General features: G+C 31.2%; 4 protein-coding genes across 8 annotated transcripts; 3 read left to right on the forward strand and 1 right to left on the reverse strand.

Moving 5' to 3' along the window:
* Positions 1 to 4,818: 4,818 nt before the first annotated feature.
* LOC101205268 (hypothetical protein) lies at positions 4,819 to 5,392 on the forward strand. Its single transcript, XM_004143164.3, has one exon. The coding sequence runs from the start codon at positions 4,949 to 4,951 to the stop codon at positions 5,240 to 5,242; it is 294 nt and encodes a 97-aa protein (XP_004143212.1). The 5' UTR covers positions 4,819 to 4,948; the 3' UTR covers positions 5,243 to 5,392.
* Positions 5,393 to 6,411: 1,019 nt separating this feature from the next.
* LOC101210683 (josephin-like protein) lies at positions 6,412 to 9,724 on the reverse strand. Of its 5 annotated transcripts, none has more exons than XM_004143100.3 (4): positions 9,534 to 9,724; positions 9,312 to 9,447; positions 8,009 to 8,896; positions 6,412 to 6,918 (listed from the first exon to the last, which is right to left on the reverse strand). In XM_004143100.3, the coding sequence occupies exons 2-3, from the start codon at positions 9,393 to 9,395 to the stop codon at positions 8,426 to 8,428; spliced, it is 555 nt and encodes a 184-aa protein (XP_004143148.2). In that variant the 5' UTR covers positions 9,396 to 9,447; positions 9,534 to 9,724; the 3' UTR covers positions 6,412 to 6,918; positions 8,009 to 8,425. The 5 variants fall into 5 exon arrangements, with proteins under 5 accessions (XP_004143148.2, XP_011657131.1, XP_011657130.1 ...); XM_011658829.2 differs by having other exon boundaries at positions 9,312 to 9,443; positions 9,534 to 9,718; XM_011658828.2 differs by having other exon boundaries at positions 9,312 to 9,443; positions 9,529 to 9,718.
* Positions 9,678 to 11,487, forward strand: LOC116404435 (photosynthetic NDH subunit of lumenal location 5, chloroplastic-like). The gene is made up of 5 exons (XM_031886819.1): positions 9,678 to 9,776; positions 10,504 to 10,586; positions 10,718 to 10,820; positions 10,918 to 11,008; positions 11,258 to 11,487. Exons 1-5 carry the CDS (start codon positions 9,771 to 9,773, stop codon positions 11,263 to 11,265), a joined length of 291 nt encoding a protein of 96 aa, XP_031742679.1. The 5' UTR covers positions 9,678 to 9,770; the 3' UTR covers positions 11,266 to 11,487.
* Positions 11,488 to 12,903: 1,416 nt separating this feature from the next.
* LOC101210440 (50S ribosomal protein L4, chloroplastic) lies at positions 12,904 to 15,245 on the forward strand. Its single transcript, XM_004143099.3, has 2 exons — positions 12,904 to 13,804; positions 14,884 to 15,245. The coding sequence occupies exons 1-2, from the start codon at positions 12,973 to 12,975 to the stop codon at positions 14,916 to 14,918; spliced, it is 867 nt and encodes a 288-aa protein (XP_004143147.1). The 5' UTR covers positions 12,904 to 12,972; the 3' UTR covers positions 14,919 to 15,245.
* Positions 15,246 to 21,135: the final 5,890 nt, after the last annotated feature.

A 21,135-nucleotide genomic window follows, 5' to 3' on the forward strand; every position in this document is an offset into this window, starting at 1 on the left:
TGAAGAAGAGAAGAACGAGAAAAAACAATAAGATCATTTACAAAAAAAAAAAATGGAGGGTGAAATTGACATAGTTAAAATTTGGCGTAAGATTTGAGAAAGTTTGAATAATTTTGTTGAAAGGATAAAAAATTAAATAAGATTTGAAAATATTTGAAAAAGGGTAGAAACTCAATCTATTTGTAATTGTCTGTCGACATACAGAACAATCAATATATTAGAAAATTTTAATATTTTAAGAAAATGTCAGTGTCGATCTCGTTCGAGATTGATCGAAAAGAACAATTTTATGGGATTTAAAAAATATGTTACTTTTAAAACGAAAACAAAAAATGTGCTACTTCTATCAATTTTTTTTTATAATGATCTTTTAACTCGACTAGTTTTTAAGTTACAATTACACACGGAATGAGTTTGATGATTTTTTGAAAAAGAATATAAATCCAGCAACATACCAAATTTGAGAGTTCAAAATCTTAATCACTAGATACTATATATAAAATTTAAGGACTTAATTAATTATATAGTTTCAAATATTTATGTTATGTTGTTAATACTATTTAGGTTTCGTTTTTTGTTATTAAAAATTAAGCTTATAAATTTTTGTTTGATAAGCAAGGATATATTTAGATTACAATTTCAAGTGTTTAATTTAGAAAATAAGTTATTTTGAAAGAAAAAAAGAACTAAGTGTTTGAAAACCACACAAAATAGATTTTTAAGTATATTTTAAACAAATTTTTAAAAAATAGTTTAAACAAAAACGAATTTATTAAAAATAATTTTTCTTAAATCAATCCAAATAAACTCATCTATTATTTTTGGATTCTACTTTTCACCTATAAAAGTTTTACAAGTTATTGAAATATATATTTTGAAGTTTGAGAGATTAGAATGCAACTCTTCTACCTAAAACTAGTACAAATTAAGAAAGAAAATAAACATAGTATCTAAAAACTAGAAAACTAGAAAGGAAAAAGTTTAAGAATTGGAATCTTAACAAATCAAGATAGAGATATGAATGATGGTTTTTCATTGCAAGTTTATTTTGTGATGAAAGTGTATGTTTGTGTATTATGATACTAACGTTCATAAACAATAATAGTAAATAAATAAAAGAAATATAAACAAAGATGAATTTTTTTATTTAAAAAGTTCATTTTGTGAATTAAGTTGAGGATCATACATTAGAAAAATGGAAAGACTCTACACACTCTTTTATAAGACACAAGACTTGGTTTTTTAGTTGCTAATTTATTTTGAGACCAAATATAATATTTGTCGTTGTTACGGAAGGATTTGGACATGGATGAAATAGAACAAAAGACATGGAAAAATAAAGAAAAATAATTACATAACAAAAAGCACCATTTCTTCTCCCTATAAATACACAATTCTTAGCTTTAACTTTTGTGAGGACCGTTTCTAATTCGAGTATAGAAAGTAAAATTTCGGCTAAAACTACTATAGAATTTGGCATTTGAATATATGCAGGGAAAAAAAATTAACTATAAGACCTTTTATCGTTAGAATAAGTTTTGCGACTAAGAAGTTAATTCGTGAGTCAATTTTGAGAAAAAAAAGAGTTTGCAGTAGAATTTGTAAGTCTCAACGCTCTTTAAAAAAGTTTGTAAGTTTTAAAACGACTAGGCGTTTGGGTAGTCTTCACGATAAAAACCAAGAGTTCTACGATGAAGAAGCCTTGAAGTTTAAATTCGTGATAAGTGTTCTAAGCGAGTAAAAGTTGGTTAGTTCGCAGGTTTCTTGTAAAAAATATATATAACTACACGATAAAGTTATTTGCGAAAAGTGTTGTGGTTAAAGTTATTTGCGGTGTGAGGTTAGATGAGAAGTAAGATCTGGCTAAGAAGATATTAAATCTGATTTGACAGGTGTTTACGTGTAAGATTAAGAAAATGTATCTTTACTTTCCATGAGAAGAGAAGGAAGAGGAGAATTTTTGTTAAAGTGTGGTGAGTGGTTTTATTCTTAAATGTTTTGTGATTCCGTTTTACTATTTTGAAATATGATTTCAAATAAGAAAGTGTTTCAAAAATAAGTTGTGAAAGTGTTAATACTTGATTTGATGATTACGATTTTCATGTTATGCAATAGTTTTCAAAACGTTAGTTGATTCCTTGATATGATTCTAACTTTTATGTGCACATAAAGAGTCAATGTCACCATGGGGTGTACAGACCACATGGTGATAAGAAGTTGACTTATATATTGAAAGGAGCGTATAAAACTTAGCGGCCTCAGTAACAAGAAAGAATCTATCAACAATCATAAGGGAGTGAGAGAGTCTATTTAGTTTTTGTTTAGATGTATGTTTGTTATGAATGTGTGAAATTTTTGGTTGAATGGCTGCTAACAATAAGAGAAGGAAGCAGTGTTAAATCATAATCATTACCCTTTAATCAACTCTCCGTCATCTCCGTTCTCCTACTTCTCTTCAATTTACAAAATCATCTTCATATTAAAATTCCATAAACTACAATTCCTATATAATTAATTTTACAATTATTTGTTGTATGTCCTATTACAAATAAACCAAAAGTACTTTGATTTTGATATTAGAGCACAAAAACCAAATGATGTTTTCCTTGAAAATGTTTACATAAAAAACACACAAAATTAAAGAAAAGAAAGTTAAAAAGGAATAATAATAAAATTAAAAGTTGGAGTTCAGTGATCCACGTGGAAATACAATAAAAAAAAAAGACCGTTAATTATTGTGGGATGCAGAGTTTGTCGACACCTTGAAAATCTTTCTTTCCTCATGTATTCATTTGGACCCCAATAACTCCATGGGCCCATAACAAATAACTATGGATCCAAAAATGGGCTTTAACGTGTTTCTGTTCATTATACACAGGCCAACAATTTCTGGCCCTTTTTGTTTTTTGAATCACTAACTCGTAATATTATAAGAGATATTCGTCAATATGGCATAATTTAGTATAATAATAGAAAAAAAAATACTGAATATGAAAAATATCACGTACTCACAAAGAATTTGCAAACTATATTCAGTTTTAGAAAATCCTATTTATGATACTTTTGGATTGAGAACATTTCTCAACTATTTTCAAAATATATGTCTATAATTTATAAAATATTTTCGAATTTTTAGTATTTAATTCATAAATATTATATTTAATAACAGTTCCCTAAAAAAATGCCTATTAAGATTTTATAATATTTTAAATTTAAATATTATATTATAACCGGTGAAATAATGAAAAAGTATTATTTATATTTTAAATTATTTTAGAAAAGTGTATCGGATTATTATTAATAAAAAAAAAGCGTAAGAATTTCAACCGTGTTAATAAAGTTTTATCATCCCTAATTATGATTATACACTTATTTTGGTTGGTTTATTTATTTATTTATTAAAAAAGTTAATTTATTGTGCCTATATCGAATAATTGTTTTTTTCACGTTATGATTTTTAATTATGGAGATATTCATATTTATTTTGTTGGCTTTCCTTACATTATCCTTTAACATTATCTATGATGACTTTACAATGGGTAAAGATTGTGGTGGATGGTAGATGGATTGAATTGTCTTCATATATTGATTATCGTGTGGTTGATGTATACGTAAATTTATCAACATTGTTTCAAGGTTTAAAGACATGAAAGAATCTGATTATGAAGGAAAGTGCGAAATAACCTGATTAAGAAATAAATGGATGTGAATTAATGGAAAAGTTGTGCGAAAGTAAATGGCAGGCGAAGAAGATGAAGAGACGAGGAACATACGCGAAATCAGTGATTTGACGGTGAAAAAATATCCGAAGAAGATGAAGAGATGAGTTTCAAATAGAACATAAATTACTTAGGGTTCCAAATGGAACGAACAAAGCTAAATCGATCGAAGTCCAATAATAACTTGAACGTTTGCAGAGGTTAGGTGGAGGTTCTCATTAGTGACAATATGTATATTTTATATTTTTGGAAAAAAAATTATATTTTCATAGAATTTAACCGTACGTGAAATATGTTATTTAGTTATAGAGTATTTGAGTTTTAGGAAACAATTGTATTTAAAACTCAAGTTTTTCAATTGGGTAAGGGTATTTGAGGCATTGTTCTATTATTATTTTTTTCAGTCTATCATTAATAAATTTTTCTATATTTGTAATTTTTTTTAAAATGTTACTATATACGTAATAATTTTGAATTTAATTATTATATTTGTAACCGTTTCTACAAACTTAGTTCAAGCAAATCTCCATAGATTTGTGAATTAACAAGTTTGAAACGAAACGAACTGAATTGTAAAATTTAAAGTAAATACCAAAATATACCCAAGAGAAATCTTTGAGTTTAAGGTACTAAATTGTAGTTAAACGGAATGATGATCATGGAATCTACATATTATACACTAATAACCAATTCTTAGGGAATTAGCAATTTAGAATTGAAATTTGTATTAAGTGGAGAATGCTGCATTTAAATTTGTTTGGTTTAATTAAAGAAAAAGTATATAATTTAAATTTTATAAGGTTTTGTTTGTTATTTATTACTTTATAGGGATTGGAGTAAGTTGCCAAAAATAACACCATAGGTTATAGGTATCCTTGTAGTTGTCACAATGAATCCAGGAGTTGGGCCGTGCCGTGGATCCTAATGGGGCAGCCCAATAACCATAGCGGCCTATGGGCCCATTCTAGAAAGCTAAAGGAAAATCGACGTGTCGAATTAGCAGCCAAGTCTAGTGGAGATTAATCGTAAAACATACAAAATAATAATAATAACAAGAGAAAGAGAGAAAAGAAAAGAAAAGAAAAAGAAGAAAAAAAATGAGGACTTTGAATCAAAGGGATAAGGCGCCTGTGGTGAGCTCGCGCTTCACATCACTCCATCGCCTCTTATTTTACCCAAATATCCTCTTCCCAATTTCATTCCATTTTGTTTCCAATTAAAACAACATTATGGCCTCTCTTCCAATCGCATTCTCTCCGGCCGCCGGACGCGTATTCGCAGCCACCGCGGCCAAAGGCGCCGGCGAAAGCAAGAAAGAAAAGGGCCTTCTTGATTGGATCATCGGCAGCTTGAATAAGGATCAGCTTCTTGAAACCGACCCTGTTCTTCAAAAAGTCGAAGGCAAGGACGCCGCCTCCGGTAACGGCACCGGCTCCGTCCGCGGTGGCCGAAAGAATTCCGTCCAAGTCCCCCCGAAGAAGAACGGCGGCGGGTTTGGTGGTCTCTTTGCCAAGAAAGACTGACACTTGCGGGGGCGGTGCCATTTCACTCATATATAATTTCTTTGTATTGTTGCCTTTTTTTTTTCTTCTTCTTATGTTGCTCTGATTGATTATTTTTCAATACTATGGTTACATTATTAATTATTGTTGGTAATTACTTTATTTTATTTACCATTATTATTATTATTATTGTTATTATTTGTTCAATTAATTGATACGACAAAGATCTAGCTGCTAATATGATGTCGGTTTTTTATAAGGAGAAAGTGTGGGAATTATGATGGAATATGAATTAATCCAACAAGAAAATAACCAAAAATTTGTGGCTATAATAAGATGGATTGATTTTACAAATGTTTTTACTGGTTTTTTGTTTGATGGATTATTATGACTTTTTTTTGAATTATTGAGCTTCTTATGGTTGTGTTTACTTAATAATGATGCTAATAATAGTAGTTTTTGCTTTGTTGTTTGTCTTCCCATCCTTGTTTTTCTATTATTTTACATGTTTTAAATCTTGCTTAATAATAAGAAAATTGTTTGAAACTTCCGTTTATATTTCTTTTTTTCGTTCCATTTTTTGATGTATAAAGAATGCAAACTTTTTCTAAAAAATCATTACCAGTTTATTCCTCCAACTATGAATAATCTACGTTAAAAAAATTTGGTGAAAAAAGGAAAAAAAAGTTGAAATACCGAGCATGCAATTTCGTTAGAATAATGAAACTCAAAAAATGGACTAATATTCTGTTTGATAACTATTTTTTTTTATTTATTATTATTTTAAAATTAAGTTTGTTTTCTCACCAACCAAAATAGTATAAATAAAAGTTTAAATGGAAGCAAGGTTTTATAAATTAAAAATCAAAGAAGAAAAACTAATAGGTTGACCAATGAGACTTAACAAATTTTACTCGATTCAGTATGACTTTCAAAAGGAAGAATAAATCAATACGAAAAATTTTGTTCACTTTATTTAAATATTGGTCAATTTTTAAATTTATTTCGAACTAAAAGTCTCAATTACAATTAATTTTTTTTCAATAATAAGAATTTGGTTTTGTTAACAGAGAGTTTAAACGGACCCATTAACAAAAATGTGTAAAATCTTCTTCTAAGTTGAGAGTGATGGATGAATGGAATGAAAATGAATAAAATGACAGGAAGAAAAGTAATGGAAAGATTGAGAGTGATGGATGAATGGACGTTTTTTTCATCTAAACAAGAACATATTGCATCATAATTCATGATCCGCAACAATATGATATCAGACATTAAAACCCACAAAAACCCCACATATATACGCATTTGTCAGGAGAAAATCTTACAAGAATTTGGTGTGAGCTAAGTGGAAGCGTTGATGTACTTGATGCAGTCCTCCACAGCCTCTGTTCTATGTGAATCGATGGTGGCAGGGACCTGGACTGCCTTGGAACTCGCAACGGGCACGGCCGCTGGAACATGTTGTTTTTGAAGGGGTCGATTTCTCTTCATAGCCATGAAATGCAGAGCTCGAGTCACTTTATCAGCTAGGTGCTTTAGAAAGCACAGTGGAGAGAATTGCAGTCTTTTAAGCGATTTGGGGGATGGAAATCTACACTTTTGAAAAGTGCTTCTCCCAGTTCTGTTGTTGCTGGATGAGTTCGGTTTCTTAACCTTCTGCTCCAATGTTGTCGTCATGGAATTAGAAGAAAGGTCTGAGCCAAGAGTGAGAGAAAGAAAGAGAGAGAGAGAGAGATTAAAATGAAATGGAAGAAAAAGTAAAGCAGGGAAAAGAGAGATTGAAAAATGCAGCCTGCCCACCAAGCTTTCTTAAGCAAACTCAACAAGGCTCTGTTTGTTTTTGTGTATTAAATCTCAATCAAGCAACGAACAAGAGTAGTGAGGGTCATTCAATTCAATATAATGGCTAACACTTTATTAATCAAACAATCTCAACCGTTGAATATTTGATCCAACAGCTAAAGACATAATGAACTTTATGCGGATGTCAAGATAAACAGGGAATATTGAAAGCTTTGCACGCATGAAGTAGGTACAGATATGGTAGAAATCAACAAATTGACATCAAATAATAAACAAAACCATAAATATAGCAATAATCATTTCGTCCTCTCTATTGCATTTTAGTGGACTAAATTGCTGGAAAATGTTGAACTATTGAATATATATAGTAAGGCAGATTGACCACAAAAAATCACTTTAAATGTGAAAGTTTAAGAGAGAGAATATGCTTAAAGAATTCAGACTTCTTATTTTATTTTTGTCTATCTTTCCCATATTCTTTTTTTTCTTCTTATATTCTCTTTCAGTGAAAACAATTCTCTATAGCATTCACTAGTTTGGAACAGAAGTAATAGTGGAAAGCGACTTATAAATCACAAAGGAAGCAAAGTCAATATTAAATAAGAGAAAGACAGGGAAAAAGAAAATGATGAAAGGCTCAAAAGATTCTCGTTTCAGAAAAGAAAAAAAAAAAAGGAAAAAGGGGGAATTTCTAAAGCTAAAATGTTCATTTAAGAAGAAAAGGAATTTGAGCAGAGAATTATTGGGAAAATATATCTAGTTAGTCCGTAAAGTTGTCCTTTTTTTAACAACCCTTTCAGGAAGCATTCTTTGGTGGTGATGCATCATACTTGTTATTAAAATATATAATATAGGCTTTCAGCAGACAAAAAGACTGCGGCTGTGTTCTTAGCAATGATGTTTGGTGTATGGGTGATGATGAGATGAGATAACATAAACTTTTGAGAACTCACAGTAAGAGTTGAAGCAAAGTTAGCTAACCTCTGATGCTCGTAGAGCCCTTATGCCTTAACCAGTAGAGGTTGTTGGTGAGGCAGTCGTTAGCTTGTATAATATCTGAATTTTTTTCAAAATAACAAACCATATTTCTCTGTAACACCAGGCGCCATTTCGTCTAATAGTGGATTGCCCAGCAGCTTAGCAAATTCAAAATCCCCTCACGGTACCCATCTTCAAAACACTCAGGTTTGATTCTAGACACGAACTGTTTCTTGTTACTTTTCACTTCAAATCATTTCCCTTCTTTATAAACAATATGAAAGAATCAGAAATATTAACTCGAGTCAAGTAGATTTTGGTATGCAAATTGGGCTGCAAATAAACAGCCAAAGCAATCCAGCTATATTTCTTATTTTACATTTGATTCCAGCACAAACATGAGTATTCAAGGGATAAGATTTAGTTCCTGTCATTCATAACAAGCAAAATTTCCCCGTTGTCATTGATCACATGATCCAAGAATTGTCTTAATTCGTCAGTGTCCTTAAATGGATGAGGATCCGGCAGATCACTGTCCAAATTATACCATAATCCATCGATCTTTCTCAAAGCAACCCAGTGCCTACTTTTCCAAATGCCACCAAACCTTCTAACTGAGACATTAAGTACAATTCCCATTAGTTTACAAGTATGATCAGGTCCATCCAAATCGATTGAGAAAGCTCCATTCCGATGGTCATGCCACACTACACTCTTCCCTTTCTCTTCCAGAGCTGAAATTAGGACATTTATGTCATAATTTCCGGTTACTGTGTTGTGATGAGGCTTAAAGACAATTGATAATGGCGTCCAAGTTTCTTGGTTCGGCACATCGCGCACCAGCTTTTCAGCAATTGCATTTAAGTTTGCTCGAGTAAATGCATCCTTTTCCTGTTATTAAAGACATTTATGGTGTAAATGGAAGATATACTGATAAGAAGACTTTTAAAATACACAAAGAAGGCAATAAATCGTGAAACAGTGAGAGGATAAGTTCGCTCGAGTAAATGCATATTTTTCTGTTATGAAAGACATTTATGGTGCAAATAGAAGATATAATGATAAGAAGACATCAAAATACATAAAGAATGCAATAAATCGTGAAGCAGTGAGAGGTAACTTCTAATTCTGGAATCCTATGCGCCATAGTTCTTTCTTAATGATGAGAAACAGTATAATTCCGTTAATCAGCATCTTAATTACACACCAAATAATCAATTTCAAGATACAACGATATTTCAATATGAAGCAACAAGAAAACAGTTCGGAAGCTTTCACAGTCAAATGGTTGAGGACGAAAAGATACCTGAAATAGGTTATTGAGAGCGTGCAAGAGACACAACTGTAGCTTTTGCCTCTCGTGATAAACTCCGCAATCCTCTCTCGCCATCGTCTAAGTCTTAGATCTTAAATCCTCAGTACGAAATCTCGAAAATTCCTATCTAAGAAGCAAGAACAAGTCTGAAATTCTGAATCAAGATTCAGAATTAGAACTGCGGCGTTAAACAACAAAAAAGACAAACCTGACCTCGTTTCAAATGCAAGCCTTCGAGAGTAGTCGGAAATGGAAGCGATCTAGCAATTGTATATCGCCACGGAGAGGGAACACGAGGCCGTGAGCTTCGGCCAGGAGGGCGGCGAGGGATTTCGACTTCGAAGGAATGGGCTCGGCCTCTGCGTTTGGGAACTCGCTGTTCGATTCGGCGGGATCTTTGTGATCTTTGGTAACTTGTACGGACGGTCCTTTTTAGGGGCAGAATAAAAAATGACGGTAATTCTTTTAATCAATCAGATGTAACTTTATGCTTCCGTTTGAATTTCATAAATTTACTCCTAAATAATTTCACTCCTTCCACAATACTCCATATTCAACATTTAATCTTCTATATTATATACTACATATTTGATTCTTAATACTATAAATAATACTCCAACTTCACTATTTAATACTTCATGCTCCATGCTTTATTATACTATCTGTCGTTCATTTTTAAATAAATCGAATGAAAAAAAAAGTAAAATTCAAATTATTTGACACGTTCACATATGATTTTTCTCATAAATTTCAAATTTAACCTTGATTTTAACCGTATCACATTTATCTCACAATATTTTAACACATCATGTCAATCTCACATGACGCATTGAAGAATTGTTGCTCTCATTATACTCTTGGCATTGTAACATTCAGATGTAAATCATTCAATGTTATTTTGCTTTTTATATATAGCAAAATAAAAGAAAATAAACGCATGTATTTAGATTTATGTGTTAAAAAATGATGAAATTATATCTATTACTTAAATGTAGAAGTTTGTATTTTTGTTTTTTTGGTTAATAAAATAAAGAGGTATTTCATTCATTGCTCTTGCACTACATAATCACAATAAATGAAAGATCCATGATTATTTAATGTAACTTAGCTTGAAGAATACATGTGGTAAACATATGGTTAAGCTTGAACCATGTTTTCCCTCTAATTCGGTTAAGCTTCATAGGCTTCGATTGCCGTCCTCCTCCAGTTTCCTTCTCTCACAACTTATTTGAACCCCTTGTTTCCAGGATTGTTGTTAGTGTCGAGGTAACCAATACAAGAACCATCACTGTACTGTTTTCTGTTCAATTAGTTGCTACTTACATTGCAAATGGTGACATTGTTGGTATTCTTTTCTTTGCACCGAAAGTTACAAACAAGGTGTATTTTGATGTTAGCATTGGTAATAATCCAGTAGTGAAGCTTGCTTGGAGGATTGTGATTGGATTATTTGGGGATGATGTCTCCAAAACAGCAGAGAATTCTCTACTCTTTGCACGGGTATTATATCTATAACTATGAGACTTTTAGTTGTTTACTTCTTACACATGGAAATTCAAGTCAGTTTTGGATGTTTTAACTTTACTAACTTTACTAGGAGAGAAGGGGCTTTGGATTCAAAGGTTCTGCCTTTCATAGCGTAATCAAGGATTTCATGATAAAGGGGGGTGACTTTGACAAAAGGAAATGTGAGTTCTTTCTCATATCCTTATTTGGTTTGATAGTCTAAGGCTTTTGAGCCTTTCTTAGACTTGGTATGACTTTAATTCTATGCTTTTCATGAAGATCGATAGAAAAAAGTTTTCACTAAAAATGGTCTCATCTATATTTGGAGGGCTACATTGAAGATTGGCTCATGTCTATTAATTAACTTTGTAAGAATATAGTAAATGACTCCATTCTATATAGTTGATTTTTTTTGTTGGCATATTTTTTAGGTGGATAGAATGAAGTTTTGCATATGGATGTGAGATGACGACTCCCTTTGCCTTTGAGTTTTTTACTCATTACTTTAATCTTCAAAATGCTTCGTGAATTTCTATTTTGTTTACACACTCCATGGAGAAATTACTTTGAGACTTTTTTTTCATTGTATCAAACACAACCAAATGTGTTATGTAATGAATAACAAAAATTTCAATTATGAGATAAAACTTTTTATATTTTATTTGTCACGTAACACGTTTGATTTGAATGTATGAATACAATTTGTTTGATCATTATTGATTTAGGTTCAAAATTTTAGGTTACAAATATTACAAAATTAAAATAAAAGTAACTGAAGATTTTTTTTTAATATAAAAAAATTCAAACTCCCGTTGGTCTTTTGTATCATCGAGAGATCATATAACTCTTGATGAATATTCTACAATTCTCAATGTCGTATGTAGGCGACTGAAGTTATCACTAACTCCCGAGAGTTGATATTTGAGCATTGGGAGATGGTCTCCCAACTGGGATATCCTGACCAAACTCTCAACAAAAGTTTCATCATTGAAAATTCAACTCTTGACAGTTTTTGAACATTTTTTGACGATTTTATGCTTAAGAAAATGAATGTGTTTTCTTGTTGTAATTCTAGATTAAGAGATTGTTTAAGAGATCATGCTTCTATGATCAAATGACATATTTTATTATAGGTTTAGATGAATAGTTAAAGTACACGAAACCAAGGAATGATGAAAGTACCTTCGAAAGATTTTTCTTGCTAACAAAGGGAATAAAAAAGTCGAAGAAAAACAATGAGCGTAGAGAGTGAAGAGAGAAGGCCAATGAGAAAGAGTCGATTGTGATTCAACCTTTTTTTTATATTTCAAGAGTAAAAATGATGTACCATATGTTATTTAGTTTGTCAGTGTAAAATAAACGAAGATTATACTTACTTAATGAATTATTTATAAACAATCACACAATTTCTTTTTAGTGATTGCACACTTATGTTTAAGTGATCGCGTAATGATGACTATGTGATCGTGCACTAAAACGTAATCGATCACATAGTAAATGTTAAAGAGTCACTTATTCAAGCCTAAACAATTGTGTAATCCTAAAAGTGGCTGTAAAAATTCATTCCTTTATTTAGAGAAGAGTAATAAAGTAAATTCACATGTCTAAAAAGTTAGTTGTAATAAAGTATTTACAAATGGTTCATCCATAGAAAAGTTTCGAAAAGGCATCCCAAGCCTCAAATCTACCAAGATTTAGAGGCGATTTTTTCTTTGGTGGCGTCTTGTTGATTCGTGTAGAGAAGATCTTACATGTTCGAGGTTAGTGGAGGGAATTTAAGTGAGAAGAAAAGTTTGGAAGGATAAGTTTTCTATGTCAAATGTTATATCACTTGTGCATGAAGAAATTCAATTCCTTCGTTATTAGTGGTCTAGAAGCTTTTATCACTAATAAATATTTATAATATTTTGTTGTATCGGTAAATATTTTGATATATTTAAAAATTAAAGTTTTCTTGAAATTGTTTTATTATATTTTTTAAAATACGTGGATAAAAATTACTCAAACTTTTATTTTTTACTTATTTGAAAAAGGGGCAAAAATGGTATTTTGCTATTTTGCCACTGATCTCCAGCGGAAGTGGATAACGAGCGACATCCATAGAGAACACAACACATCGCCTCGAAGCTCTTCATTTGCTCCAACAATGGCGACCTCCATTTCGCCATCGTCCCTCTCATTCTTCACTTCATCCGTTTTCCTTTCTTCTCCAAGCCACCAAAATCTCAACCTCTTCTTCAATTCGAAACCCAATTCTCTTAAACCCCAAACCAAAACCCTATCCATCTCCTCCGAACTTGCTACTCTTCCTGTGCTCTCCTTCACCGGCCAAAAAGTCGGTGAAACCTACCTCGACCTCAAATCCGCTCCGCCGGAAACCGCCCGCGCCGTCGTTCACCGTGCCATTATCACCGATCAACAAAACAAGCGCCGTGGGACTGCTTCGACTCTCACTCGAGCTGAGGTTAGTGGAGGGGGTAAAAAACCCTACAAGCAGAAGAAAACCGGAAGGGCTCGTCGCGGTTCGATGCGTACTCCTCTCCGGCCAGGTGGAGGGGTGGTCTTCGGGCCGAAACCTAGAGATTGGTCGATTAAGATCAACAGAAAGGAGAAGAAACTGGCGATATCGACGGCGGTGGCTAGTGCGGCGGTTAATACGATAGTGGTGGAGGAATTTGGGGATAAGTTTGAGAAGCCGAAAACTAAAGAATTCATTGCTGCGCTGAAACGTTGGGGAATTGATCCGAAGGAGAAATCGTTGTTCTTAATGACGGAAGTTTCTGATAATGTGCGATTATCTAGCCGTAATATTGGAACGTTGAAGTTGTTGACGCCGAGGACGCTGAATTTGTTTGATATTTTGGATTCCGATAAGTTGGTTTTGACGCCGACGGCGGTAGATTATCTGAATGAGAGATACGGAATTAATTACGAAGAAGGAATCGAAGAAGGAGAAGAGGAGGAGGAAGAAGAAGAAGGTTGATTTTCTTGTCTTTGTCCAATTCAATTATTCAATTATTCAATTAAGAAATGATGAACTGCTTTAAGAACTTGCATCATCGTTCCATACTTGGAACTTTCTTTAATTCAACATTCAAATCATATTACAGTGTCATAATCTTCTTGAATTCTTGATTTCTTCAATACCCTTTTATGTTGATGGGTTCCCTTGGAATTATACTATGGATTCTGGTTTTGGTTCTGTTTCTCTTAACATTTGCATTGTCATTTTGTAAATCGATTTTTGTTCAGATTTCTTACATTCTTTGTTTTGTTTCATTTCTGTTTGAATTCTTAGAGGAGTATTGAAATGGAAAAGCTAATTCAGGATGGATATTTGGTTTTCTTCACCTTAAAACCTTTGCTATTTTAACATTGCTCTTCCTTGCTGCTACTTCCCTTTTTTCACATAAAACTCAGCACATAAATTGTATCCCGGTTTGTTAATCATTTGGTTTTTACTTTTTTAAAATCGAGTATATGAAGGTTACCTTCATCGGTTTATATGTTTTATTGTCTAGACTGTAGGTGTGTTTTCAAAATCAAACCCAAATTAAACAAATTTGTTTTCATTTACTTGCTGTTGTTTTTGGAAATTGGCTAAATGTTCAAATGTTTATATAGGAAATGTAAAAACCATGAGTTAGAAATTGTAAAAAAACAACCTAAATTTTCAAAAACCAAATGGGTACCAAACAAGATAAGTCTTCTCGTTTCTCTTTCCACTGTTTCACATCAAAATGGAAGGTATCTAGATGTACTTTCACATTTGTGATAAACAAGAGAGTCTTATGGCAAGCTTGTTTTTCTGCTGTCTTATTGGGAATGTGGCTCGAGAGGAACAGTAGAAGTGTGGGAGGTGGTGAGGTTTAACACATCAGTACGACGTACTTTAGTCGAACTCTTAATAATTATTGTCTTTGCCTAATTCTTTTGGATTGGAATCCATTCTTGAAGCTCTGTTTCTTACCTGAAAAACAAAACACACACACTGAAGTTAGTTAACAGAGAGAGAGATTGTAGTTCTCCCATTAACGCCTTCTTCATTTCGTGGCAGGGGTAGAGGCAGGTGAGGATTCGGATGCAGCATAATGAATCTGCCATGTTCAAATCATGGTAAAAGCTTTTGGAGTATGTTAACTTTCAGGCTTTGAACGAATTTTTTCTCTTTTGTTCTTGTACACACAAAAAGGTATTTTCTTGTCCTCTTTTCCTCGATATCCTAAAGTGTTGTTAGCGGATGATCTCTTGAAGAATAATCTTTTATTCTTTTGGAACTTGCATTCTGTTATGGTTTCCGTGTACTTTCTTCCCAAGTTAGGAGCTTCCATTATTATTTAACATCTCCAATGGCAGTTTATAACATGTGGAAATGTTCAGAGAGAAAGTGAACTAGTTTTTAGAAGATCATTTTTTGAATCGTTTGAGTTCTCCTCTTCTAAGTGTTTAAAGTTTAATGTAGCAGAATTTGCATTTCATCTCGGTCCCTGCTCAAAACTTCACTTCTGGAGTAAATTTAGGGTTTTTTTAGTTGTAAAGATGTTGAATTAAAGCATAGGTTGGGAGTTCAATAGCTATTTAACCGATCAGCATGCAGACCTACCTAGTGATAAAAGAAGAGGCATAGTCTCAAGTTTCATTTGATACTCAAATGTCGTAGAGTCAAACATGTCGTTCCGTGAGATTCGTCGAGGTACACCTAAGCTAGGCTAGACCGCTCACAGATATCAAAATGGAAAAAGGAAATAGCTATTGGGGGTGCTCATTTAGATGGGTAAAATCTTCTGAATCCTCCCTTTGTTTTTGTTTTTGCTTTGTGTTTTGAGTTCAACATGTTGGACTGAAGGTGGATTCAAATTTTGATTTCCAAGGTCGTGACTGAGAATATATGCATAAACAATTTGTGCTCGGGTTGGCGAAGGTCAAAGACTCGGAAGTGGCTGTAAGCCATATGTATCACAAAATTGGCAGACCCGAAAATTAGAGAAAATATAGGTTTCTTTTTTTAAAAAATATATAAATAATTGGAGATTTTTCAAAAATACATTTTACACTTCAACAAAATTTTTGAAAGACAAAATATATTTCTCTTAATTTTTGTATGAAGGGTACAATTTTTCTAAATAATTTTAGTTTACTACGAGGTAAAAAAAATATCTTAGTACTGTTTGTTATTATTTTTACTAAAAGATAATTTACATTGTGAAAGTTGATATTATATCATGAACAAGGTTAAATTATCATATCAATTCGGTCTCTATGATGAGTTTCTAATCATAGGGATCATTTTAACTTTGCAGTAACTAAACTTCCATTTTTCTCTAATTTTCTCCAAATCATTAAGCAAAGTTCCCTTTGTGCAATCGATCTTTCTAGGAAATTAGGGCTTTGGAGAAGGGGTTATTTTTCCTGACTATTAAAATTGATGTTAAAGTCAAAGTGATTTAATGTTAAATGTCTTTTTGATTAAGAAGATTTTCATTCAAATCCTTCTATACTTATTGTATTAGAAAGAATGAGGTTAAATAAAATAGGAAAAGTATGGAAACTTTCTTCTCTAGAACCTCAAATTTCCTATAAAAGTACGTTGCCAATGTTTCATTATCTCAATATTCCATTATTAATGGTTAAATTGAACATGGTTTAATAGTAATTGATGCAATTTTTCATTTTTCATTATCATATTAAAAAATTCTTAATTATTGTATACTTCCAAGACCAAAGTGAAGAGCTCGGGAAAAAAATGGTAAATTTTTGTTTTTCAGCTAAATATTTCAAACCCTCTTAAAGATCTCTCTTTCATATGTTTCTTTCTTTCTTTTTAAACAATAATCTAACTTTTTGAGTTCTTATTTGTTAGAAAATAGTAACACATAGGAGCAACCAAAATCACCCCTCCTACCTCTATCAATGTTTTCATATGTCTTTATAGGAAAGCCTATTCTATTTTCAAAATATTTTTCCCTCAAACACCTTGGAAGCACAAACATTTTGTTTTGGGTAGGCCACACATCACAATCCTGAGATATGATTTCAACATTTTGATACTTGTTTGGCAATTACGTGAACCTTTTAGATGTGTCGTTAAATACTTACTCATATAAAACTAAATTAGGTCTATAATATATACACGACAAGCATAACAAGTTTTAAAACAAACATATCAATCCGTAGCCTCACTAACTCTAAACTCTTCTTCATATCTTAGAGGTTGACTAAATGGCGAGTTAGAATGCTTGTATTTCTTTTGTATTTATATTTATCTCACTAAGATTATTGAAATAATGTGTTTCTTTACATACGTGCATAATACAAGAGCAAATTTTGTAGGAAATGACAAATAATTTATACATAACAAAGAAATTTGAATAACAAATCTCTTCATCACTAACACATTTGTATTTCATTCAAGTTATATTTTGTTTTAACAAGAATAAAAGATTACAAACACGCTAGTGATTTCTACCTAACAAAATTAATTGAAATAAAAAGCTTTGTTAATAACCTATTTGTAGAAAAATTCGTTTAGCTATATATATAATTATAGATATGAAACTATAGCATAAAACTTTAAAATTCCCTTGTGGTGGATCACCAATCAATTATTTGTAAATCAATCAAAATAGACAAATAATTATTCCATTATGAAGTGATTTAGAATAGTTAAAATATGGGAAAAGAATAATATAATACATCAATGTTATATCATCCTTCTTCATCATCAATAGTTAAGTTTGAATTAGTCACCCACTCTTTTTCAAATTGTTTTATTCTCTTTAACCACCTTTGTTCTTTCTAGTTTTACTAGAATTTAGGTTCAAAATCTATATCAGTACCCTATAATATGATGTCTAACCTATATATCTTAGTTGTTTTAAGCTAATGTCTCGTAAAAGTAATAATCAAGTTCTTCCCGTTTTAAATTTCTAATAACTTACTCTTTAAATTTGTAATAAGTTCTTAGTCTGATACAATAAATAATTTCTTACACGTAGATCAATAAATTTAATTATTTATAATATTTTAAAAAGTTGTTGAAAAAAAATCTAAATTATTTCAAATTAGAAAATATATAGGCTAAAGTGCATAATTTAAATTTATTAGAACTCTTGATATAAGTTTAGAGAGGAGAAGGGTTAATTGTATTTAGTTTCAAACCTTTGAAAATCTATTCCTAACATTTTACAATTTTTTTCATTTAAACTATGGTTCAAATTAATAAAAGTCCATTCTCCAATGGTTTGACGAATAGATATTTGAAGCCTTAAGTAATAAGTGGTATGTCAAAGAAGTAATTTAAGATAAAAATGACTTAACATTAGCCAATCAGTGATTCCAAAATGGAATTAGAGGATCTTGTGATCCAACCCTTAATTAGATTGCATTTTTTTTTGAAAAAAAACGATGTGGAAGAATGGAATAATCAAAGCAACACAAAATAATAGAGTGGAAGGAAAGAAAAGAAAGGGAAGAGAGATGATAATACACGAAAGAGAGAGAGAGAGAGAAGAGGAAGTAGAACAATTAATTGATATGGAAAAATGAGGAAAGGCAATAATAGGAGTCTTCACCGGTCTCTTTCCATTTGTTTCTACTTGCAATTCTCCCACATTCCAACACTGTTTAAAACCCCCCCATTTCAACCTTTTTCTTCTTCTCCATCCCCTACCAAATATTCTAAATGCCTATCTATATGTGTAAGATATAAGAAAATTTAAATTTTTTATTTTTATTCATGTTTATCATTCATAAAATCTGAATTTTTTTTGTAAATATTTTTAGTTGTTTTGTCATTTACAATAATTTAATTATATATAAATATAAATATAAATATATATATATACATACATGTTGTTTGTATTAAAAGAAATAAGAAGAGGAATAAGAATATGGCAATGACCGAAAGGTTGAAGTTGTGATTATGTGTTTGTGGTAGCTAGTTAGCTAAGGTTATGACCTCTCTCTCTCTCCCCCCTCAAAAAAAAAAAAAAGAAAGAAAAAAAAGAGAATAAAGTTTGAAGAGGCAAGGTTCTTTTAGAGGAAGCAAGTTGCATAAAGGAAAAAAAGAAAAGAAAAGAAAGAGTAGCACTTTGAGAAAAGATGGTGGTTAGTTTTTGTCACTTACTCATGAAAAGCTCCATGCCTTGTAATTCTTTGCTTAAGTGGTGGGGGATGAATATACCATTTCTCTCATTTTTAAATAAATAATTAAATCAAACAGTATATATATATATGTGTGTGTGTATGTCTATTAGGAATTTTTTCCTTGGGTTTTGGAGGTTTGAGATGTTCGTCTAATTGATGTTTTTGTTCAATGTATTTAGAGGTTTGACTGCAATTAATATGAAAATTTTTGTTTGGTATCACTGTTGTCATTTCTATACTTAACGTGACTATTTGAGATATTATTTGATTTTTTTATAAGAAAAATTAAGTTTATAAATATTATTTTTAAATTATTTTTTAAATATGGTAAAACTAAGTGTTTTGTAAGGAAAGATTAAAGAAAATATAGTAAAATGAGTTGTAAAGACAAGAAGTATAATTTTAAAATATTAATGACAAGAAATAATGCAGTTTTGGTTAACAATTTAGCGTTTTGTTTCTATGTTTATAAATACATTTTTCATTTCAAAATTCCCTTGTTTTCTTCTCTACTTTCTCCTAATATGTTTTAAAACATAACTTGTTTATTTAAGAAATATATATAAAAAAAATGATTTATCTGTAAAATGTTATAAAACAGAATTGATAAGGTGTCGAATTGGTTATCATAATATGTGGATTATATTAGTATGTATTTGGGTGTAAACTATTTTAACATGGATAGAAAATAATAAGTATTGAATTGTAACAAATTGAGATTAGATGATGTGTAGAAAATACTACACATTTGTAACAAAGAGAGACTCAAAATACTAGTAGCACACTTAACCGAAGAATAAACATTTGAAAATACTAACTATTATAATTGGAGCTCAAAGAATATGGGAGCCAAACATCCCTTTTAAGAACCGATATGGTCGAATAAATAGGACTCAAGGAGGAGGCCCTAAGTGAGGAAACAAAGTCAACACGAAAATGAAAATTCATATGAACGGCTTGAAATGCAACTCGAAATTGAGATAGGTTAGAAACTAATCATGTATGATTAATGTTAAAAATTCAAAAGAGCACTTGATTAAGAGTGAAGTTTGTTTTGAATATAAGATAAATATACCTCAAAGAAAATTATTGTTTGGGTCAATGAAATTTTGCCCACTAAAACAGAATCTCAAAGCTTCATATTCTCAAGATATGATTATATTCCCTTCTGATTAAGAAACAAAAAAAAGAAGAAAAAAAATTGGCTAAAATCCCTTTTCATGACTAATGGAAAGAGTTTGATTGTTTTTGTCTCCATGAATGGATTCATAACCCTAAACCTAAACTTTGTTCCCATACTTCTTTTTAACCCTTTAAACCCAATTATCATTACCTTTGGGTTCATCGTCCCATCTCTACCCCTATTTCAATTCATTGTTCTCACTGAAATTTCTCGTTTATGTCCTAATCATCAAGCATGGTAATAACTAAATTAATTATATAGTTGCTATTATTGAAGGCATGTATGTTATATTTGATGAGATAAAATTATTCTCTAGTAAGATATAATCTACATAAAATAATAACGATTCTGTTGAGGAGGAAGTTTGATAACAAGTGTGTTGGGCCACTTGAGTTGTGTATGAGAAAGGGAAAGACTTTGGGGGATTTGTATCAAAATCTAAACCAATAAAGGAAATGATTAAAATAATCTAAAGGTTAATAAGAGAGCTGAATCTTGAGTTTGAAGGAGATTACGAGTTATCTAATCATACTTAGAACGGATCTTCTAGTTTATAAGAGGATCTATATTTCAAAAACATCTAATGATCAAATAAAAAGAAGAAAAGAAAAGAATAAGGTTTGAAGCATATGATGCTTTGTGTAGTGCATTCATAGTCAGCTTTACCCCTAAGCTCCTAGAGAGAGGGGAAAAACATGAAGAAAGAGAGAGAGATTTGATTCAATGGGATACCAAATTGAGTGTTGTTATGACTTTTTTTAATAATTGCATTTGTTTTTAGGACAAATTGCAAAAACAACCACAAAGTATGATGTTATTGCATGTATACCTTCACACTTTCGTTAAAAAAATTAAATAAGAAGAAGATATTTTAAACTTACAATGATAGGTCAAATTTTGATAGTCTAATTTGAATGAGTATAATTACAATTAGTATGATGGAGGAAAATAATACAAGTGTTGAAGGGAAAAAGAAAGAAA

Source organism: Cucumis sativus, chromosome 6, assembly GCF_000004075.3.
Source record: "Cucumis sativus cultivar 9930 chromosome 6, Cucumber_9930_V3, whole genome shotgun sequence".
NCBI lineage: Eukaryota > Viridiplantae > Streptophyta > Magnoliopsida > Cucurbitales > Cucurbitaceae > Cucumis > Cucumis sativus.